This window comes from Myiozetetes cayanensis, unplaced genomic scaffold (genome assembly GCF_022539395.1).
Source record: "Myiozetetes cayanensis isolate MyiCay16 unplaced genomic scaffold, myiCay2020 scf3, whole genome shotgun sequence".
Taxonomy (NCBI): Eukaryota; Metazoa; Chordata; class Aves; order Passeriformes; family Tyrannidae; genus Myiozetetes; species Myiozetetes cayanensis.
In genome coordinates, this window is record NW_026087521.1 from 37,538,980 (window position 1) to 37,559,553 (window position 20,574).

At 38.4% G+C, this 20,574-nt stretch overlaps 2 protein-coding genes across 7 annotated transcripts in view; both read right to left on the reverse strand.

Annotated features, from left to right (window-relative positions):
* CAPS2 (calcyphosine 2) overlaps nucleotides 1-8,906 on the reverse strand; it is a 33,078-nt gene extending 24,172 nt beyond the window's left edge. For 3 of the 5 annotated variants that reach the window (XM_050324460.1, XM_050324457.1, XM_050324461.1), the window contains exons 1-7: nucleotides 8,782-8,906; nucleotides 7,942-8,048; nucleotides 5,568-5,614; nucleotides 4,927-4,972; nucleotides 4,693-4,803; nucleotides 3,742-3,774; nucleotides 852-1,007 (exon numbers count right to left, since the gene is read on the reverse strand). In XM_050324460.1, the coding sequence (XP_050180417.1) occupies nucleotides 852-1,007; nucleotides 3,742-3,774; nucleotides 4,693-4,803; nucleotides 4,927-4,972; nucleotides 5,568-5,614; nucleotides 7,942-8,019 (471 nt within the window). In that variant the 5' untranslated portion in view covers nucleotides 8,020-8,048; nucleotides 8,782-8,906. Of the gene's footprint in view, nucleotides 1-851; nucleotides 1,008-3,741; nucleotides 3,775-4,692; nucleotides 4,804-4,926; nucleotides 4,973-5,567; nucleotides 5,615-7,941; nucleotides 8,049-8,360; nucleotides 8,526-8,781 lie in introns of all 5 variants that reach the window. The other 2 variants (XM_050324458.1, XM_050324459.1) reach the window with 2 other exon arrangements.
* Nucleotides 8,907-10,684: 1,778 nt separating this feature from the next.
* CCDC107 (coiled-coil domain containing 107) lies at nucleotides 10,685-18,991 on the reverse strand. Of its 2 annotated transcripts, XM_050324466.1 has the most exons (7): nucleotides 18,941-18,991; nucleotides 18,009-18,471; nucleotides 15,804-16,009; nucleotides 14,561-14,627; nucleotides 13,197-13,287; nucleotides 11,969-12,078; nucleotides 10,685-11,364 (listed from the first exon to the last, which is right to left on the reverse strand). In XM_050324466.1, exons 1-7 carry the CDS (start codon nucleotides 18,974-18,976, stop codon nucleotides 11,075-11,077), a joined length of 1,263 nt encoding a protein of 420 aa, XP_050180423.1. In that variant the 5' UTR covers nucleotides 18,977-18,991; the 3' UTR covers nucleotides 10,685-11,074. The 2 variants fall into 2 exon arrangements, with proteins under 2 accessions (XP_050180423.1, XP_050180422.1); XM_050324465.1 differs by lacking the exon at nucleotides 18,941-18,991 and having other exon boundaries at nucleotides 18,009-18,883.
* Between the last annotated feature and the right edge of the window lie 1,583 nt (nucleotides 18,992-20,574).

Below are 20,574 nucleotides of genomic sequence, written 5' to 3' on the forward strand. Positions count from 1 at the left end.
AGATTCTTAAATGGTCATCTACCCTCAAAGCAGAGTTCAGCATTTGGCCAGTCCTCACAGCTGTTGCTTATTTATGTTTCCTGCTTCCTTACAACTACAGTGATGTGTCTTTCCCTGTTCAACCACCCTCCTCTGCAATACCTTTCTGAGCAAGAGGAAAGTTGGGTTTTTTCACCCCTTTGTTTTCCAGTTTCTCTTCACTGATCTTTCCCTTCTTTGCATCTTAGTTTTAATTTAAAAACACAAACCTGGCAGAATTAATACAGCTTGCAGTCCAACTGTAGCGTATCTTATATAACATCAAAGCAAAAAGTATAGATAATATCTTTCATTATTTTAACCCCATATTCCTTTCCATTTTCAGTGTTAATAGTTCCCTCAGGGACAGATTAGATCTTTCATTTCTCCTTTTTTAAGTCCTATATCCAGTCACAATTTAATAGAATAATAACTATAATACTTCTATATTTAAAAAAATAAAAAGCTTCAATTAATTTTACCAAGATCTTCCCACTGTCTATTGTCTTCTTAGGCTGTAAATTCTTCCCTAACAGTCATGCTCAGGCTACAGGTGCCCTATGAGGGCAATATGTTACTTTTCTTACCAGATAATACAAACATACTTAAATTCTCAGAGCACCTCACTTTCTTGTTCTGGAACAACTGAAACAAGCTTTCTGTGTTTTATTTCCTCTTCAACATTCAAGACTGAAATTACATATTTTTATTTCTTTATAGATAAAAACATGGAAGAAATTAATTACACACACATGCAAACCTCTCCAAACAGTGTAATTAAATACTAATGTGCATTTGCTATTTAAAAATGCAATTACTACTTTGCCAGCTACCTTTACTGAAGCATCTGGACACTGGAGGTGGTCCTTCCTCTTTTCTGCAATTCTCTGAGGATACTGCTTATATTCTTCCTTCATATCTGGTTCACACTGACAATGCTTCATTTTGTATCTGTCTGTTGGGCATGGCAGATTTTCTGGTCTTGTCTTCTGCTCCAAAACAGAATGTCAAAGTAAAGAGTAATCAATACAGAAGTCTCTTATTGATCTATTGAATGAGAACAGCATTATTATAATTCCTATTCAATATAACTTCAGAAACTTCTTGACACAATGCTTCTAATTAGGAAGAAATGCAAACATGACTGCATAACTGCATACTCAAGCTTAATTTTCACTGAGTTTTTCAAATTCTACCATTATTAAATATAAAAAACATGCAGTCAAGTGGTTTTACTTAGTTTTTTCATTAAAGAAAGAAGCCAAATTCAGTGATTCCACCCTATAACATGATGCTACAGATCACTGAAATGGAAATTCTGACATTTGACTTTGGATGGCTGTAAACGGGCAAATGGATGTTTTCAGTCAGAAGTTCTAACATTCTCGTATGGCAGATGAGTATGAGCACAGGGACTTTGTTCCCTGGAACAAGAGCAGCTGAAAAGGCTAAGTACCTTTACGATCATTTCAGGGCTCCACACAATGGAGGCTGGGATAAATAGAAACAGCAGCAGTGTCAGAAGGCCAAGACATCATTCTTTTTTCTCTCCCTCGATAATTAACACCTTCAGTGTTTAAGTTATATTCCTTCAGTGCCAACAGAAATAAGGTGACCGTATCTAGCATCTCTAATTGACTCACAACAGCAGTGTAACAGTCCTGCTCTAGAAAGCCATTTCTCAAAACCCCAAAAGATTTATGTTTTTGAAAGGCCAACTTTCTCTTTTCAAGAGAGGATTCACATCCTTTAACTGGTTAATTCCTAAATGGTAAGACTATATTTAAATTATTCTTCCAAAAGTGACCTATTTTGGGAAGGTTTACATACACAATTGTTGAAGAAGCTGGAATGTATCTTGCTAAAGGAAACTTCAGTCAGGGCCCCAGAAGCAAGCAATGCAGAAATAAAGGCTGCTCAGAGGAATACATTAAAGTATTCTAGAACAGCTTGAAAATCTTCTCAACAAAACAGAAGTGGGGAGCAAGTCAGGCAAAAAAAGAGAGACAGAGTGCAAAAAAGGGTAAGTGAACAGAAGATACATTCCAGCACACTGAGCACTCAGTATTTAAGACCAAATGAAGGCAGAAAGAAAGCAAAAAGAGATACAGGAAAGCAGAAAAGAAAGGGAGAAAGACCTTGAGAAACAGACAAAGTCATGCCAACATTCCATTAGCACTCCTACAGCTAGACAGAACTGTATGTATGAAATTTAAAAAAAAAAAAAATGGTAAAGCAAGCAGTGAAATTTTAAGTATCCAGACCTAAAAAGCCTATAGCAACTCAAGTATGTTTGCACTGCACATTACAATGCAGTACAGAGGAAAACATAGTTCCATGGTTACAGTTACATCTTAAGACACGCATAAATACCTATGTTGGGCACATATTCTACAAAGTAATGCATTTTTAGTCCATTATTTAAAAAGGACCAAAAAACACTTAGCCATTTGAGTTTTTATTTAAATACAATTTTTTTTTTCAAGTTGAGAAGCTATTTGGCTTTACAAGGAAAGATACAAAATTGCGATCTTGGCAGATTCACACTAAACTCCAGCCAATCTGGAGTCTAGCCTTGCACGTAACTATATTATTTGTTTGAAGGGGCGCAGGTTATGTACAAATTAATTCAAAATTAGTTTTCCCCTCTAGTTACACTTCCGGGTTTTAAAAAAAACACTCATTAGAATATTTCTTAGGCTTACATATGTTAAATATTTTTAAAATAATGGATTTTTAATAGGTATATTTTTTAATTCTTCCAAAAAGAGAGAAAATTGTTATTTCCTGTATCCTGTGCTGGTTTTGGTTGAGGCAGAGTTAATTGTCTTCACAGTGGCTAGTATGGAACTATGCTTTGAATTTATGCTGAACACTAATGCAGAGATGTTTTTGTTATTGCTGAGCAGTGCTTACACAGAGCCAAGGCCCTTTCTGCTTCTTGTACCACCACACCAGTAAGGAGGCTGGGGGTGCATGGGAAATTGGGAGGGGACACAGATGGGAGCTGACCCCAACTGACCATAGGGATATTCCGTATCATATGACATCATGCTCAGCATACAAAATAGGTAGAAGGAGGAAGGGGGGGATGTTTGGAGCAATGGTGTTTGTCTTCCCAAGTGACTGTCACGTGTGATGGGGACCTGCTCTCCTCGAGATGGCTGAACACCTGCCTGCCCATGGGAAGCAGTGAATTAATTCCTTGCTGTGGCTTGGTTTTGTGCCTTTGAGTTCCATATTCAACTGTCTTTATCTCAACCCAGGAGTGTTTTTTCACTTTTCCAATCTCTCCCCAGTCCCACTGGTGGGGCAGTGAGCGAGTGGCACTTAGTTGCTGGCTGGGGTTAAACCATGACACACTCAAATCAAAAACATATTACTACTTGTGAGACTTTTGCCATGATTATCTATGGTGCATGATTATGACAAAAAATAACCATGTAAGTAGCATTCTTTCAGAATTAAAGTTCTATGTATCAAATCTCTTGAATATAGCAGAAAGTATATACAAGCAGAGTACTGTTTGTAATACTTCAGCATTTTCCCTCTAGTTATCACATATGAAACACTCAAAATACTGACTGCAGATTAAAAAGTTTCTCCAATAAGCTAGTTCCTGTCACATAAAAGACATTAAAACATACTACATTTTCAGAGCATATACCATAGTACTGAACTGCTAATGTTTTCTGAAAGTCTATATTTTTTCAGCTACTTTACCTCCACGTTGTTATGACAAAATTGTCTGGACACCTGTTTAAGCAAAAACAAATTAATATGTATCGTTATCAAATAAAAACCTGTCATATTCGTTTTTTCAAATTTAAATGTAAGAGTTCAAATGAAAATTTTTCCTTCGTTCAGGGAACTGTAATAACTGAGTAATCAGATTAATTCTTCAAATTGTTACAGCAGATATTGATCCTGAACAATGCTTTACTGTAGTATAAACCAAAATGTTAGCATCTGGACTACTGATTTTCCTTATAAAGAACTTAAGATTAGTGGTGATTAAGTTTCTTAGATATGCAGGGGAAAAAATGCTAATATGATCAGAAATTGTAACAAATAAAAGAGCTATGACAAATTGAACATAATTCCAAAGTTTATGTCACAGTTCTGGTTTAGACAACAGCCTTAAGAAAAATCCTATGCAATGTCTGCAAGTAACTCCAAAAGTTTTCTTTTCACCAGAAGTAATTATTCTCCCATAGAAGTAATACTCAGTACTTGTAAACATGGGTTTTGTCTTCAATCATACACTTACAGACTGCTACCAATCTTATCTTTATTTTAAAGTTCCACTTTGTTTGAAAAGATAAACCAAAATTACCTACTATCTGAAAAGTATTATATACTTCAGTTCCTTTGACAAATTGTTCATAAAAATAGCTATTCATACATCTCTTAAAAAATAATTACAACAAAAGGTTAAGTGTATCAGCCAACAAAGAAAAGCTAAGGTATATAAGAAAATAGTTTTTTGAAATATCCTAGAGGCTTTTCATTAAGAAGTACTCTGCCAAAAATATTTTTGACGAATAGTAGCTGGAGATATGAGTTTAACCAGAAGTAAAAAAAGAGAGAACTTGTATTAAAAAAGGTATGTAGGGTTTTCTAAATTAGTACTAAAGGGGCATATTATAAAGATATTTGTAGTGACAGACTGACATGTTGATGCTGTGCACATGGCGTCTGTAATGACGTTCTCCAATCTGAAGATGAATCTAGCTGGCATGTATGAGGACAGCTTCCACTGTATGGTATGTAAGAGTCCCCATCCTAAAATTACAGGAAAAAAATGACAAGCAATCATAATTGTTTACATTCAGAGCGGTATTTTTACAAACTCCTGCAACACATGAATTCTAAAAACTATGCAGCACAGAATTAATTTATAATTACCTCTTCATCAGAATCTCCCAGCTTTCCTAGATCTAGGCATGGCACCCTGCAGAAAGTTAAAATGATTTTAACAGCAATATGATCTCTTATTTTTAATTACAGTAAAAGCAAACTACCTATTAGTTATTATTATCTCTTTCACAAAAATTTCCCTGCAACTGGATATGGCCTGCAGAGCAAATCCCTATTAGCCCCTTCAGCTTCAGCTCAGCAACTGGCCACTAAGTTTCTTCTCTTCCTCAGTAGCAGAGTACCCTGAGAGGTTGTGGAGTCTCCCTCACTGGAGATATTCCATAACCATCTGGACATAGTCCCGTGTCATGTGCTCCAGGATGACCCTGCTTGAGCAGAGAGGTTGGGCCAGAAAGAACAGTGGGTTGGATTCACTGTAGTCTCTTCAAACCTTACCCATTCTGTGATTCTGTGATTACAATTCCACTGTTAAGCTCAACCAAAAATAAATCAACTTAATTCCAATGTAAAGAATGTATCAAATATTCTACTCCAAAAACAAATCACAGAAAACAAACCTATGATGACAAATTTCAAGGAACAGTGAGTTGCACACCAATAAAAATGCAAATGCAGTGAGTTAATAATGCACAATTAAACAAAGGGATCAGAAATAGAAGCAGACTTACTCTGGTGGGCGGGGACTGTGACTAGCCCGTGTATCTGGTCTCCAGCCCTAGAAGAATGACACGATTACATATCTAGGGGATAAGGATTAAAATATATAGTTCTCTCTTTTAATTTCCCCTTGAATATTTAAAACCAATGGCTCTAACTATCTGTCCAACATGTTTGATAAAGTTGCTACGAACGAGAAAGAACTCATTGAAAGCTGATTCTTACAGATCATCAGACTGAAAGACTGAATATTCATCATGACAGAAAGATTCCCAGACATTAAGAATTCAGATACACCAGCTATTAATAATACATTAAAAATAATCCATGTTCCTGAGACTTTGTACCATCATTGCTCATGGGGCTGGCTTTAGGTCACATTGTCCTTGTTGCCTGGGAACCTACTCTTAAACCAAAACTACAATACCAACCACCAGCTGGCTCACAAGGAGCTAGCTCGGACACCAAAGAACCCCTGATATTTGGTGTAACTGTTTCATCTCAGCTTTAGTATAGAAGTACATGATGATGACTAGGCAGCTCACACTGTTTATTTTGCTGTGTACCTCACAGATATCCAAACTCAACTGAGAAAAAACACGGTAAGAAAAAAAGACTCGAGCCAAAGCTTCATCTACCTTCCCCCCTATGGCTTCCTGAAAACAACTCACAGCAAATCCCCAGGGAAGGCTGCTTGACAGTGGCAAGCACACAGTAACAACTCCCCAAACAGGCCTCCCAATGTGAAAAAAAATGTGGTTTAGGAATGTTCAAAACCAGGGCCAAGATCTCTTTTCACACCTCTGAGCTCAGAGATCTCAACATCACAACCTGAACTGAGCAGACATGCTATTTCCCAGTGATGCCTAAATATCTTTCACGATTTGAGAGCAGCCACATAACTCACAAAACTGTAACTCCATTCTTTCCACACACCCCTGTGGCCTGCTCCCGAAAAAGAAGTTCAGCAACACTACTCAAGTGCCTTCAAAACATTATTCAGCGTATTCAGGTTTAAAAGTGTCTCTGCAGTAAGGTCGCACGTAATGACACTGCCACCCTGTGGTCATGTACGTAAAACCGTGAAGGGGTCAAACACAACTTAGTCTTCATTCTTATGACTAAATGCAATGCATTAAATCTCAAGTTTGTATTTTTTCTGTACCATCACAACTGTGATGAGTTAAAGAACAGACAACAATCTAGATGTTATAGCCTTAACGTAATTCCTTTTCCAGGAGTCATCAAATCAGGAAGAAAGTAAACAAAAATCATCCTGAAGACAGGGGTGAAACACACAGTTTCAATCTAACTTTAATTCAAGATTAATTTTTTCAAACTACCCAGAATCAAACGGAATAGGGAGTCTACGTTTGTAAACTTACTTGCACGAGAAAGAAGAAAGAAAAGGGATGAGAGATTAGAGAAAAATTTCTTTTTTTTTGTCTTTTCTTTTCTTTTACAACCTACGCTAAATGCCCCAAATGTTCTCGTTGTACATAGGTATTCAGATTTCAAAAACCTGGTTAAAAGTTAACATTAAAAAATTGATAACATTTACAAAAGGTCCTTTTTCATTCCAAGCAAAAGTGAAAAAACAGCAACTTAGCAGTCAAACTCCAAGAATTCCTGATGGGGTAATCCAACCAATAAGGAAGTTAAATAGGTGCATGGGGGCTGAGGGAGGATTAGCAATTAACTTAAGTTCATAGACATAAAGTACATAGTGAGAAAAATCAACTGTTAATAACAATATTAATATTTACCTTAGCTATAAGAAAAGCAATGGCCCTCAGAATCCAAGATCCTATTAGGACTGACTTTCAAAAGTTAACCTGAAAGTTTCTGCTATAGGGATCTTGCAGAGGTTGCACACCTGCCTTACCTCAAAGCATATTAGGAACACCCAGAAAACAAAATGCCCCTTCATTCTGAATGCAGAGCACTGATTCATTTTACTTGTCAGTCTGAAACCATGCCTTTTCAAATTATGGTTTTGGGGTTGCTTTACTTTCCTGCTGTCTTGCAAAACAAAAGCAGATACACCTGTTACCAATTTCACCAACAGCCTGAGACAGCACACAGTATGGGTTCAAGCCTCTATTGCTCTTAATTGCAAGTTCATTCTTAAAATCTCTACATCCCAATTAACTACTTAAAGTATCAGTTATTTTAGGACAACTGTTCTTATCGGAATTTCTCACCTTCATTTGAGAAGTTGCCATATTAAACTATCCCTTTCTGACAAAAATTTCTTTAAAAGTTTTCTTCTCTACAGAATGGATTATAACCTCAAACTAATAATCTTCTGAAGTATGACTAAAATATTTGTTAAAAATCTCAAAGCAAGGACAGAAAACAACCACAAGCCTTGCATTAGCATACCTGACATTTCTTTCCCCTCCACGACAGCTCAGCCTGCCTTCGAAGGGAAGCAGCAATTCCTTTCACTTCCAAATCCATGCAAGTTCAATGACAGCTTTCAGAACAAACTGAAAAACAGAAAATCTACTGAGAAAAGCATATTTTTTCATATAAGTACTTCTGGAAAAAAACTATGTTATTGCATTAGCAAGAATTTGGGTATTGTCAGCAAGCTATGAAATGTTGCTGGCTTCCCTTCTTCACCACTTCTTAATTTCAGTCTTTTCTTACTAATGCTTAACAAGATTCCTGTTCAAATTTACGTCTTTGTCTCAATCTTAACTCCCTCTTTCCCTTACAACTTCTTGATACCCTCTCATACGAGCATTACTGATTTGCTACCCCTTCGAAACATCAAACCTTTTGTACTCTTCACTTACAGCTGCTGGCTCTCCTCCTCGCCACGCTCCGTGAACAGGTGATTTCATGAAGACGCAAGGGCACTCCCGACACACAGCCAGCCTCCGAGAGCTGCAGAGTGACACTTCATCTTCGTACCATCTCCTGCTCTCCGGGCTTCTCCTTCCACCCAGCCCCTTTTGAACCTGAAGCCCACCATTTAGTTCCCAGCAATCGGACGCTCCTTTGCCAAACCACCTCCCACAGCAGATGACCGCATTTCTAACTACATAAAGTGTTTCAATCCCCAAGCGCCCGCTCCTTTAGGGAGCGGCGGCACGGCCGCAAGGCCTGCTCGGGTGGGCACGGCCGCTCTCCCCCCCGGGACGCCCTCGCACGGCCCGCAGGCTCCCCTGAAAGGGAACATCCTCCCTCCTGAAGGCACAGAGGGGAGAGTTGTACCTAATGGTTCACACGCTGAAGTAACTTTTATCACAAACAAGACCGCTCTAAGAGGCGAAATAAACACCATGGGCTCGGCGGCTCCACGGAAACGATGCGCTTTCCCAGGAGAGGCGCGGGGCTCCCGCCGGGCTGCGTCTCCCCGGAGCGGTCCCACCGCGCACGGCCGGCCGAGCGGGCCCGGCCCCCGCGCGTCTCCAGGGTGCCCGCGCCCCACCTGCCGCCGGGGGCGGGGGCAATCCCTGCCACGCTTCGGGGGCACATCGTCGGAATGGGGAAGCGGGATTCCCCACTGCTCCTGCGGAAACACGCTGCCCGGGACACGGCTGCGTGCCCGGCCCTCCCTGCCCGCACTGCCCCGGCGGCCCCCGCAGCCCCGCCGGAAAAGCCGGGCGCTTACACACCGCACGGAGTCTCGCCTTTCACAAACCCCGGCAGCCGAAGCGGAGACTTCAAAATTGCAGCGAAAGGGCTCCCGGTGCATGTTTGTAGCCCTGGGTCCGAAATACAGCGATGACCCCAAAGTAGCCCAAACCTTTTCGGATAAGGGCTCCAAGCATCAGCAGCATCCCGAGAATAGGGGAGGTGAAAGCCACGACAGCGACGATTCGGTCACTGCCGCGGGCGGGGAACCCCTGCGGGAAAGGACACCGGCACAGCGCCTGGAAGGCAGCAGCATTGACCTGCATCCTGCAAACACTTCGGCAGCGCAGCAAGCCTGGCTCCCATTCCCTCATTCCCCTCGATCAATGGCTTTGAAATTAATTTCAGTTCACTTTATTAGGCATCTCAGAGAAAAGCTGGTATGCAACAATGACTTTTTCAAACAGTTCCAGTTGTCCTGAATGACCAGACCAGTATCAGGTGTTTTTAAAAATTCAGTTGTGTCCAAGTACTACTACTGATTCATCCGCTCTGTGTTGGGGAAGAATCTGTCCCCTCTTAAGAAACCCTGGCTTTGTACTCAATCAGTTTTCCAAAGTTAGGCAAAATCTCACCACAAAACTACTAGCACACGGATGTTAATGATGTATTTCTAGTGCTGCTACTTCCAAGCCTGTGTGATCCAGTTTTAGAACCAAAGACATACCATGTTTATACACCAGAATGAACAATTCATTCCATTCCACTGAGTGACACAGTAATGGATTTACTCCCTTTAAGTACAGTACATTTCCTCCAGAAAAACAAATCCACATGCTATCTTCCTGTAAGAATAAGGATGGCAAAAGAGTTCAGGCATTATAACTGGCCTACTTAAAAGCTATGCAATTATAACACAGAAAATTTAATAGCTTTGTACTGTCAAACGTACCTCTAAGGCAATGCCTGTCATTAAAGGCTGGCAGTACCATAGGCTTGTGTGTTAAGTGAACAAAAAAACAGTAAAAAATGAAGGTATGGATAAAGATGATTCTGGCAAAGGAAAGCAAATGTTTTTCTTACCACGGACCTAAAAAGGCCGTGCTCTAGTTGTCGTAATATACTGAAAAAGGAAACCCCCAAACCCACAGTTCTTGAATGATACATAGCCATACATCTGTTAATTCTGATGTAAGAAAAATTGTACTGTAACGAATCAAAAGGCAATATTCTATTGTGTTAAAATAAGCGTGAAACAGTGATGTAGTACTAATGGGTTAATCAGTTATTAGACAGCTGCTGAGTTTAACCAGTGACAGGTACGGAAGAAATTAAGTGATCCAGTGTAATTCATTAGGGTTTAAATTGACATACAAAACTACACATAATTACTGAGGAGACTGCAAACTCAGACATAATTATTTTCACATAGTGTCCATAGCTAAATTTCTCTCTCCAAATAAGCTTAACTATGAATTGATCTCAAAGACTTAACCCATACTTTCTGTACCATCCCAAAGAAATGTTTTCCACAAAGAGCTAAATTCATCAGTGCATGCTCTTTAATGAACTCAAGAAAGTCACAGTTCAAGTGGCATCATGCTTACTAGTTATAAAACATTTATGAAACATCTCTATAGTCTCAATTAAAAGACGTTCTAATATTTCACTGAACCATCAGATGTAATTACAGTGCATTATATACAGATTACAGAAATATTCTGATAGGGAAAAATAAATAGAAAAAAGTATGTAAACATCCTGAGTAAAATTCTGCTGCCACTGAAGTCAGTTACAGAATTGTAATAGATATGAGCACAGGCAGTACTTCACCGCTCTTTTTAAAGCATGTAGCAGTGCATGTAAGTTGATTTAAAACAGTTTAAAGTGCATATAACGTTATAAAATAAAGCAAAAGCTTTTTAAAGTTTTACATGTGCAGATTCCATTCATATCTATTGCGTCTCCTCAGTCCCATCTCTTCTGATTCAACAGCATCTTTGCTTATCATTTCTTGGTCTTCTACGACATCTGGCTCCAACTGATGTATTTCACATTCATCATGTAATTCATGCTCTTCTATTTTGTAATCATTATTATAATCCTCAAGCAAATCTTTATAACAATCATCTTCTCCGTTGTCCATTTCTTTCTCTTGAGAATGTTCAGCAAATGACTGAATGAGATCTTCAAGTTTCTCATTACAAATGTGGCCAAGATCTTAGAATACACAAAAAATAATCAAAATTAATCTTTACTTAAATGGCTCTAAATTTCAGGGTCAGTTTAGAAGTAGAATATTTTTTCTATTTGTTTTTTTCTCTTTTATTAAGACTCAAATAATGCAAAAATTGCCCAAATTTCTAGTGAACCATTCTTAACATTTTTTCACTTGGGTTACTATGCAGCTCTTGGAAGTCTTCAGTTGAAACTAATATACAATTTGCTGTTTAGTGTTCTATGCAAGCATTACCCACAGCCTCAGAGGTCCCCATTTGGGAATCCTTACACTAAAGTTAGTCCAATACTAACAGACTGCTTAGGAACTGACATTCAAAAAGCCTGTTTTAACAGAGGAGAATGTGACTGTATGGTCCATCCCAGTTCAATGTCTTTTAGCACCGATTCTTAAGAAAATCATAATGTATCAAAAATTTGAAATTGGATTTACCTCAAACAGGAAGAATGGTACTCCTCCAGAATAATAACTAATTCCACACAAATCACCTAAGGTGCAGGAGCTGAACAGTATTATAGTAAGATCTATTTAGTCTTTTAGAATACAAAATACTTAAGTTATCTACCCATCTGAAAATCAAAGTACCTTTCATCTTGTCTTCTGATTTATCCAATCCACTTTCTTTCATCAGTCGTCTAATTGATTGGAGCTGTGTCATTATTTCATCTTTCTGTTCACATGCTAAAGCATTAACACTAGAAAAAAATACAAATGTTAACAGCTGAAAGATTATCTTGGAAGTGAGTGCTTGATAAAAATGCACAAGATTGAAATACTTCCTTCCATGGATAAATACCCTAGTTAACTTTGTGGCATGTTTAGGTCAAGCTTTCTTTGAAGAACTGTTTCTTGAGAAGTGGGGAGCCCATCACATACACCCACTGAATAATCTAGTCCCTCAATTCTAACACTGGAGCCCCAATGGCCAAGGTTGAGTAAAGATTACTGAAAGAAACAATTAACCAAAGTAATTTTAATTTTAGTACAACAATGCCTAATACAGAACTTTTCAGTTTAGAGGCTCTTCTTATTTAATTCAGACTTTCTTTACTCTCCTGGCCATCACTACTAGAAATTTGTTAGGCAAATTGGTCAGTTGATTTGCTGCTTAACATTTTCAGCACATATTAAGTTTGGAAGTACACTAAAGGAACAATCATGAAATTCTGCATGTTTTAAGCTGGGTTTCATGAAGGATGTCAGTCCGTAAAATGGATTGCATGCATATTTTTATTTCTAGTAGATGAGTAAGACTCTAGTTTCTTAAGAAAGGAACTTCTCTAAAACTACAAGGAGTATATAGTACTGATTCCCTTGTCACACTACAACAGAGAAGTTATATTTCACTGAAATACACAAACACTTTACAGGTTCATTTCAAAACACAAAAATAAGAAGCTATACCTTGATAACTACTTTTTTTCTTCTACTTGCATCATTCTGCTCATTCTGCTACCAGAAATGTAATTCTCATAATGACTTTCAAATGCTACTGAGGTTAAGTATATTTTCAGTATTAGTCTCCTTGGTCAATATTAAAGTTTAACTCATTAAGCCACAGTAACACAATTGGAAGTCTGAACTTCTGCATCATTGTGAACAAGAGATAGGAGGTGTCTGGAGAAAAGATCGCAAACTGCAGAAGAGGTATTAACTGCAAAAGGCTACAGAAGCAGTAGTTAATTAAAGAAGGTTCCTAAAAACTGTTCCTTACCATATATAGATATGGATCATTTTGAGAACTTTGTTAACATTTTGGCAAATTTCAATTTACAGTAAGCAACACTAACTGAGAAGTTTCAGAAACACTCACCAGTTTGAAAGTGGATCCAACTGAGTCAATAAAGAATTTAACATTTTCTCTGTCTGTGCTAGATGCCGCTCCAGTTCTAAAAGCTGATGTTCTAATAAAAAAGACAAAAAGAAAAAAATTTAAAAAAAAAAGAAGGGAGGCGGGGAGAGGAGAAAAAACAGAAAGAGGGGAGCAGGAGAGAGAACTTTGTTAGAAATGTGTTTACAATACCAGGATATAAACTACTATTTTGGATGGGCAGATTCAAAAACAGAAAGTTTCTTTTAGCTATAAAATTCTAGAATGTTAAAAGGGAGTGGTGGGGGTAAGAACAGAAGCCTTACTATGTGTGAGCAAAATCCTTCCCACCCAATAACCTATCTCCAATAGTCCCCAAACAGAGGACACCTTTATAGAAACTGAATGAGAATGTGAAGCTCATCTTCCCAGTCACAAAAACTATGTAGTTCCAAGATTTCCTGAGGTGTAAATACTGTATTTATAGTTTAATACAGTGTCATGAAGTTCTCCACTGACACCTCACAAATATATTTAACGCTTAATGCACTAGAATCAAGAGGAGTAACTTCTCCTAAAGCTCTACTGAACTTTGAAGAAAGAAGAATCCAACACACAAGAATGCTAAGTAGGCAGTGTAACAAATCACCGCTGAACCTGATTAAAGACCTGGTGGACAGAGACACTGAAAGAGGCTGATAGTTGTTTAATTCACTAAAAATGGGTCTGTACAAAGGGGGCAAACATATGAAAACAGCTGAACTTTGATGTGCTGTAAATTTTTCTCCAAAAAAAAAAAAAATACTTCTTGTCTCTGCACATGCAGATTAGAGTGAAACAGTCAACAATAACTTGCATCATGAAGTAAAAGATGGTATAATTTATTCTGTCTCTTCTTATAAACATTTACTGTTTTTCACACATTTCTAATTTGGCCTAGAAATCAAACAATCTCAATTTATAATTGTTTAGTCATGCTGTACTACTATCACCACAGTTCAATTCTAAACCAGATGATTATATTCTTTTTAAATACTGTACTAATCTGAACATAATTGTAACTTTATTTAAACTAAATAAAACCTAACAGATCTTAAGTGAGAAAAATATCAGATATTAAAAGGCAGAGAATCATACTATATTAGTATAGCTGTTTCAAAGAGTATTACCATCTGCAGTATTTAAACAAACCTCAAACAAGTGTTTCAAATATACAGAATAACAAAGTGGTTTTTTGTAGGTTGCTAACTGCTCTTTAGTAACTTAAAAGATTGTTCTTATTCATCTGGACTGCATCAACAAAAACGTAGCTTTGTTACAGCAGGAAATAAGCATATGAAAATATGCATTCTGAATGGGTATCTTACCTGTTTCCTTTGCCTTGTCTTCTGTACTTTTTTCCTTTTTGGAGTGACTTTCTTCATGTGACTTCATCTTTAATAAATACAGTGTTAAAAGACTTCATCACTATTTGTGTATTAAGAACAAAAATGCATTTAAAAATAAACAGCAATCACAAAAATGTACTCCAGTAATGAAACTTTTCTTCTGTTATGTCTGCTTCCTGTCTTAAACTAACACTTCTGATTTTATGCAGTGACATCATGACTGGCAAAAGCTTTAAAAGAAAGCAGTTGGTATTTCAACTTCAGTTTTCCCAAAGGAACAGAAAAAATCTTCTAGGTTACTGGATCCAGTCTCCTACCATCAACTAGGAGATAAACTTCTTTCTTATGAAAATAAACACATTATTATAAAAATATTTACGTTTTAATCCCACAAGCCCAAGTGTAAAGAGTTGTAACCACTCAAAATTAGATTTTCATAATTTTAAAATATTAAACCGGGCATCCTCTACACTCATTTTGCTAAGCTGTGGTATTTTTCTCATATGTGAAATAAGAAATTGACTACGGAAATGAAGATGCCATCTCCAGTCCTATTCCTGTTCATTTTTATTTCCCCTGAAGGCAAGCAACAATATTCCAGGTGCACTCTCAGTATTGCAACTGCTGTAGTATCTCTTCCTATAAATAATACATATCAAGACCGATTTTTTTAAAAAATGACTCATCATGTGTTCTCCTTTTTAATTTACAAATGGTAGAAAGGGCATCTCATTACATGAATAAAACGTACACTGCAGATGCATGATCAAATGAGAAGTCCAAAGAAAAGGCTGAGTCTAGTCACTATTCTAACTGCTAATCTAAGACTATTGTTCTGCAGGAATTGTCCACCTCCTTCCCATACTAAATCTCATTATGAAGAGTGAAAAGGAAGTGAAGTACTGATGAGGCTTAAGTTACAGCCTCAGGTAGCAGCACTGTTTAGGCTCTCAGATTCTTATTTGAGGCTGCACGGTGGGTAAGATTCTCACTTCTTCAAGTGTCTAAAAACAGGTAAGTCAGAAGCCTTCATAAGTAAGAATTAGATGCACTAAAATTTTAACTTTGGACTTCACATTCAAAGTCAAACAGAGCAAGAAATGGCTTTCTGACACCCATATACATGGTCTCGGAATTGAAAAAACAAACAAGCAAGTCAAGCAAGTCAAGCAGTTACATTTCCTTCTAATTTCAATAATTTAATGCTTTTCCTATGGCTTACCTTAAGAAGTTTGTATGCTGCAAACATTCCCACTCCAAGAGCGTACAATGGCATGAGGGTGAATGCTAACTCTCTACCATTTCCTCTTGTTCTCTCACTTTTTATCTCTTTCTCCATTGCATTTCTCATCTGTTGAATACTCTGGTAAGTATTACTGTCAGAATTTCCTGGATTCCGATGAACTTGATAAACTGTCTGAGGACTACCTTAAAAATTGAGAGAAAAAACAAAGTAAGAAAGGAAATTAAGAGTCCACAACTGCAATTAAATTGTTTTCTTCTTGTGTAATTGTCTTTGTTCATCACTCTTCTAAGATAGAGTGGGCAGCCCTGCTGCCCTCCAAATAAAAAAATTAAAAATCACTCTTACATTAACAGGATGCACAGTTGAATCTAGATAGCAAAGACTCTCAAACCAAGCTTGGTTTCTATAATATAAAAGTTCTAAACTTTTTCCCTCACAGCAACGTTGGCAAACCTTCAGCAAACCACAGAAAGGTAGATGTAAAACAGAAACAATTTGAGCCTTGAAAGTAAAGCAAATTCAGAGAAACTACCCATAATGCTGAAAACAGAAATTACTATTTTTCCTGCATAACAAAAGAAAGGAGTTGTTTACAAACTGAATTGTCTTCTTGCAGAAAAAAACCTATTTTGTTGAAATACACATGCTGTGTTGCTACTTTCGCTATTTTGACAATAAATTCAGCGTTACATGGATATTCCCACAGGCTCAGAAGTACTGTACCTCTGCAAATCAAAATGAAAAGATTACACAATAGTAAAGACATGCAGCCTTGGAAGTTTGAAGTATTTTTGCACGTAATTTGCCTGCCAGAACAAGGAGCAGATGAAAGCACAGTCAGCGTCATCGTTTAGCTTATGCATTAGGTTATTTGGTAGTGAAATCAAGGGTTCATGGGACATGCACATAAGAAACAGTACTATCAGCTGAAGAATGCAGATGCTTGCAGAGACAGCAGGTGTTTGAGAGATTGTGAAATTTTACACTGATGTCTCAACTGACTGCCTAGACTTACACTTTCAAATTAAACAGAATATGGGTTTAACAAGATTCACATTCTATAAAAACTCCCAAACAAAAGACCATTGTGCAAATCACTTGTCAATTAATACTGTATTTCAAGAACTTACAGTAACAGAATTCAGGTGTACAAAATACAGCCACAATCAGGCAAAGAAAAAAATTAAGTTATACCTACCAGTGAAACAACTATTAGGCTACAGCTTCTGCCAACTACAAGAGAAAAAAACTAATCTAATTCTGATAACCTAAGTCGGTATTTTGTGATAAGAGAACTTGAACAGTGTTTAGAATTGCCTAAAATGAGTTAGCCAGGAAAGTTATAAATTTCCACTCATTTTTTTCCCCTAAGTTCTGTTTGGTTTTAATGTAAAAGAGAAGCATTAGTAAAATACCTAATATAACAGATTAAAAAAAAATTCTACTAAGTCATATAAATGAAAGTGGCAAGGGAAACACTTTGTGGGCACTGAGGAGTAATGTTGAATACTAATGGAGTCCAGTGCCTTGCGACAAGTTTATTCCACAGAAGAAACAGCAAAGTGAACTACTAGCCAAACAGAAGAAAAGAACAACCCAGACAGGTGAGAATAGGAGATCTGTCCGAAATTTATTTTACTCAGTGCTGGGCTAATACATCAGCAGAATCACAGGCTTTTGAAGTGTTGCCTTTTTTTTAAGGATTGTTTTCAATCAGAGCTGGACAGATTTTATATGACTGTGCATGTATTTTACTAACAGTAACACCTGGCTTCCTTACTGCACCTCTAATACGGGAAGGGAGTTTTTCCCTGTGAAACCTCCCAGCTCCCCATCGGTCGTCATAGTGCCCCCATACTACACACTTCCCGTTACTGGGTGTTTCCTGCATTTAAAAGTAGTTTTCTTGAGACAGCACAGACGAAAATCAAGGCAGTGATAAAGCAGAAAAGCAGACCACAGGAGGTGGGTGGGTGGCGCTTAAGGCGCACACAGGCCAGCTCGGAGCTGTCTGACCAGGCCTCCCCGTCCACAGGCCGTGTACAACCCCCGGCGCCTCCCGCCGGACGAGAGCACAGCCCCCTCGGTTCCCGGAGTTCCCTTCTAGCCGTCCGAGACCGGGGCGGCTCCTGCACGGAGCCCCGACCGCGGCGCGGCCCCGGGCACGGCGGCGGCTCCTACCTCTGCCGTGCTGCCGGGGATCGTAGTGGCCCGGCCCGGCCCTGCCGGCCCGCGGAGACCGGCCCGGCCGCCCGCCGCCTCCTCCCCCGAACATCCTGGGCATGACGACGAAGACGCAGAGCACCAGCACGGCCGAGACCACCACCTGCTGCACCGCCGACAGCACCATGGCCGCCTCCCGCCGCCTTCCTGCGGCCCAGCCCCTCCCGGCGCCCGGGACAGCCGCCACAGCGCCCCCCGGCGGCTCCCCGGGGCCGTGCAGCCGAACATGCCCACATTCCGCCAGGGAATTTCTGCTTCGGAACAAGCGAACGTCCAGCGGCAGGGCTGCTCCAGAAGAGTCGGGCTCCCCAACAAAAGCAAGGATATGAACTGCAGTATTGAGGCTGACGGGATTTCTGGTGGCGAGGATGAATCTTTGCTTGTCGCAGATGAAACAAATTGCACTAGCAAATTCTTTTTCCTGAGAAGGGGTTAAACAGAAGTGAAGAAGATACAGAAAAAGCAGACGTTTGATGTTTAGTCCTCTTCCACCACAAGAGAAACATGTTATGAGCAACGGGCAGCTGAAGGATGAGCACCCTGAACATGCATGTACTCGGATACTGATGGCTAAGTTTGCCCTTTGCTTCGATGGGGTCGGATTGGCAGATATGGAGGTATGACTTAAGAAGTGAGGAAGTTCGTAAAAAACACCACACCCAGTTTTAATACTCAGGAACAGGAAAAACAGAAAAAAGTTATGACTACAAGTATGCATGTAGAAATATGGTGAGCAAAAACTAAAGGCCTTGGGGAGAAAAGATTATCAGCAGCCAGTGGAGTTAATTGTAATATCCACAAAGAAACTAAGAGTAAACTGAAGCATACAAACACTGGTAAACACAGGCAATAAACCATAGCATCTTTTATTAAGACATAAATTTACCTACTCTAATGGTAGAAGAAACTTGCTGAAAAACAGTCATGACTGGAAGACAAATACCAAAAATCATTCACGTTCCAGAATCAGAAGCTGCAAAAAAGAAGGAGGCAGCAGAATGAGTTACTGGCCAAGTGTTGGCATGTTTACCTCATGAAGCACCTTTGCAAAATGTTGTGATGTGTATTTAAAGCTTTACCATAGGAGGACCAAATATTTATTCATTTTCAGAGACTCACTTAAAAATACTTAAAATATTTATACATATATTTATACAATACATAATGTGTATATATATAAATATACAATATTTATACATATACAGTCGAATCTATAGTATCTGTGTATTTTTACTCTGAATTAATTTCTATTAATCAAATAGAAATCCTTGATGACCTGTTCAACAACAAAAAACAAAACCAAAGGTTCATGTTTAATTAGCGTGACAGTAATTCCTTACCTGAAGATAAAAGTGCCTTTCAAACATATTTTCAGTTGCTAGCAGGTGCTCTTATGAAGTTAATTTTCAACAGTGAAAGGAGGAAAAACTTGTGCAATGAAATTAGTTCATATTTTTGTGCTGCAACAGGAAAAGTCAATTAAAATTAAACACAGGTACTTGCCTAAATAAGGGAAAGCATTTATCAAACTCCAGTGTATGTGCGTTACTGCTGACTGCTTTTATCCGATTGTTTAAGACCTGGTCGTAACTTAACATTATGCAACTATTTCACCTTGCATGTTTTGCAGACTTAGGATGCAGCTTTGGCACATACTGCAAGGGCACAGACAAATAAATGCATTTTTGAACATAACATATGCTTAAGTAAGAAACGTCAATGCCATCCTAATTTCACATCTGTTGAAGAGAATATTTGGGTTGGAAGTCATGAAGCATGCAGTGTTGCTGATGCCATTAAACTGTGGTATGATGAGGTCAGATCCTAAATTTTCACAATACAAAACTGTACTAACATTGTCGTTATATTCAGGTAAGAGTTACTTTTGGTAAAATGTCCTGTATAGTGCCAAGCAGATAAATCAGCACCGGCTGTAAATCATAGAGGTGCATATGTGATCAGTAGCCACTGACAGCTTACTGTCTTCTGTAAACTCAAAAAATACTGTACTGCATATACCCCTGCACTGGTTCACCTCAGTATCTTGTATAATAATCTGCTCTTCTTGTCCACAATATTGACCTCAATGAAAGCCTCATTCCTCATTTTATTGTATCAGTACTACATTAACTTTATAAAATAGTATTTTCCAGTTCTCTAGTTGCCAAGCCCCACAGTTCAGAATTCTTTAAGTCTGGAGATGCTGTTGGAAGTAATCACAGTCACTGCAGAATGTCTGTGTGTATTCCTCAGTAGAAATATTGGCAGAAGAGAAAATCCAGCCAAAGTAAATTGTATTCTTTACAAATCTTGTAATAAAGAAAAAGAAAAAAAAAGTTCATCAGCAACAAAATTTATTATTTCTGATTTTTTCAGGGTAATTCTGAGACACTTAACTCTGCTGAGACAGTAAAGCTTTACTTTGAACACTTAATATTTTAAATTTAAGTATTCATTCCTGTGTTCAAAAAATAAGCTTTGCAGTAGAATTAGTTTCATATATGAGCAAACACATAATATTTCA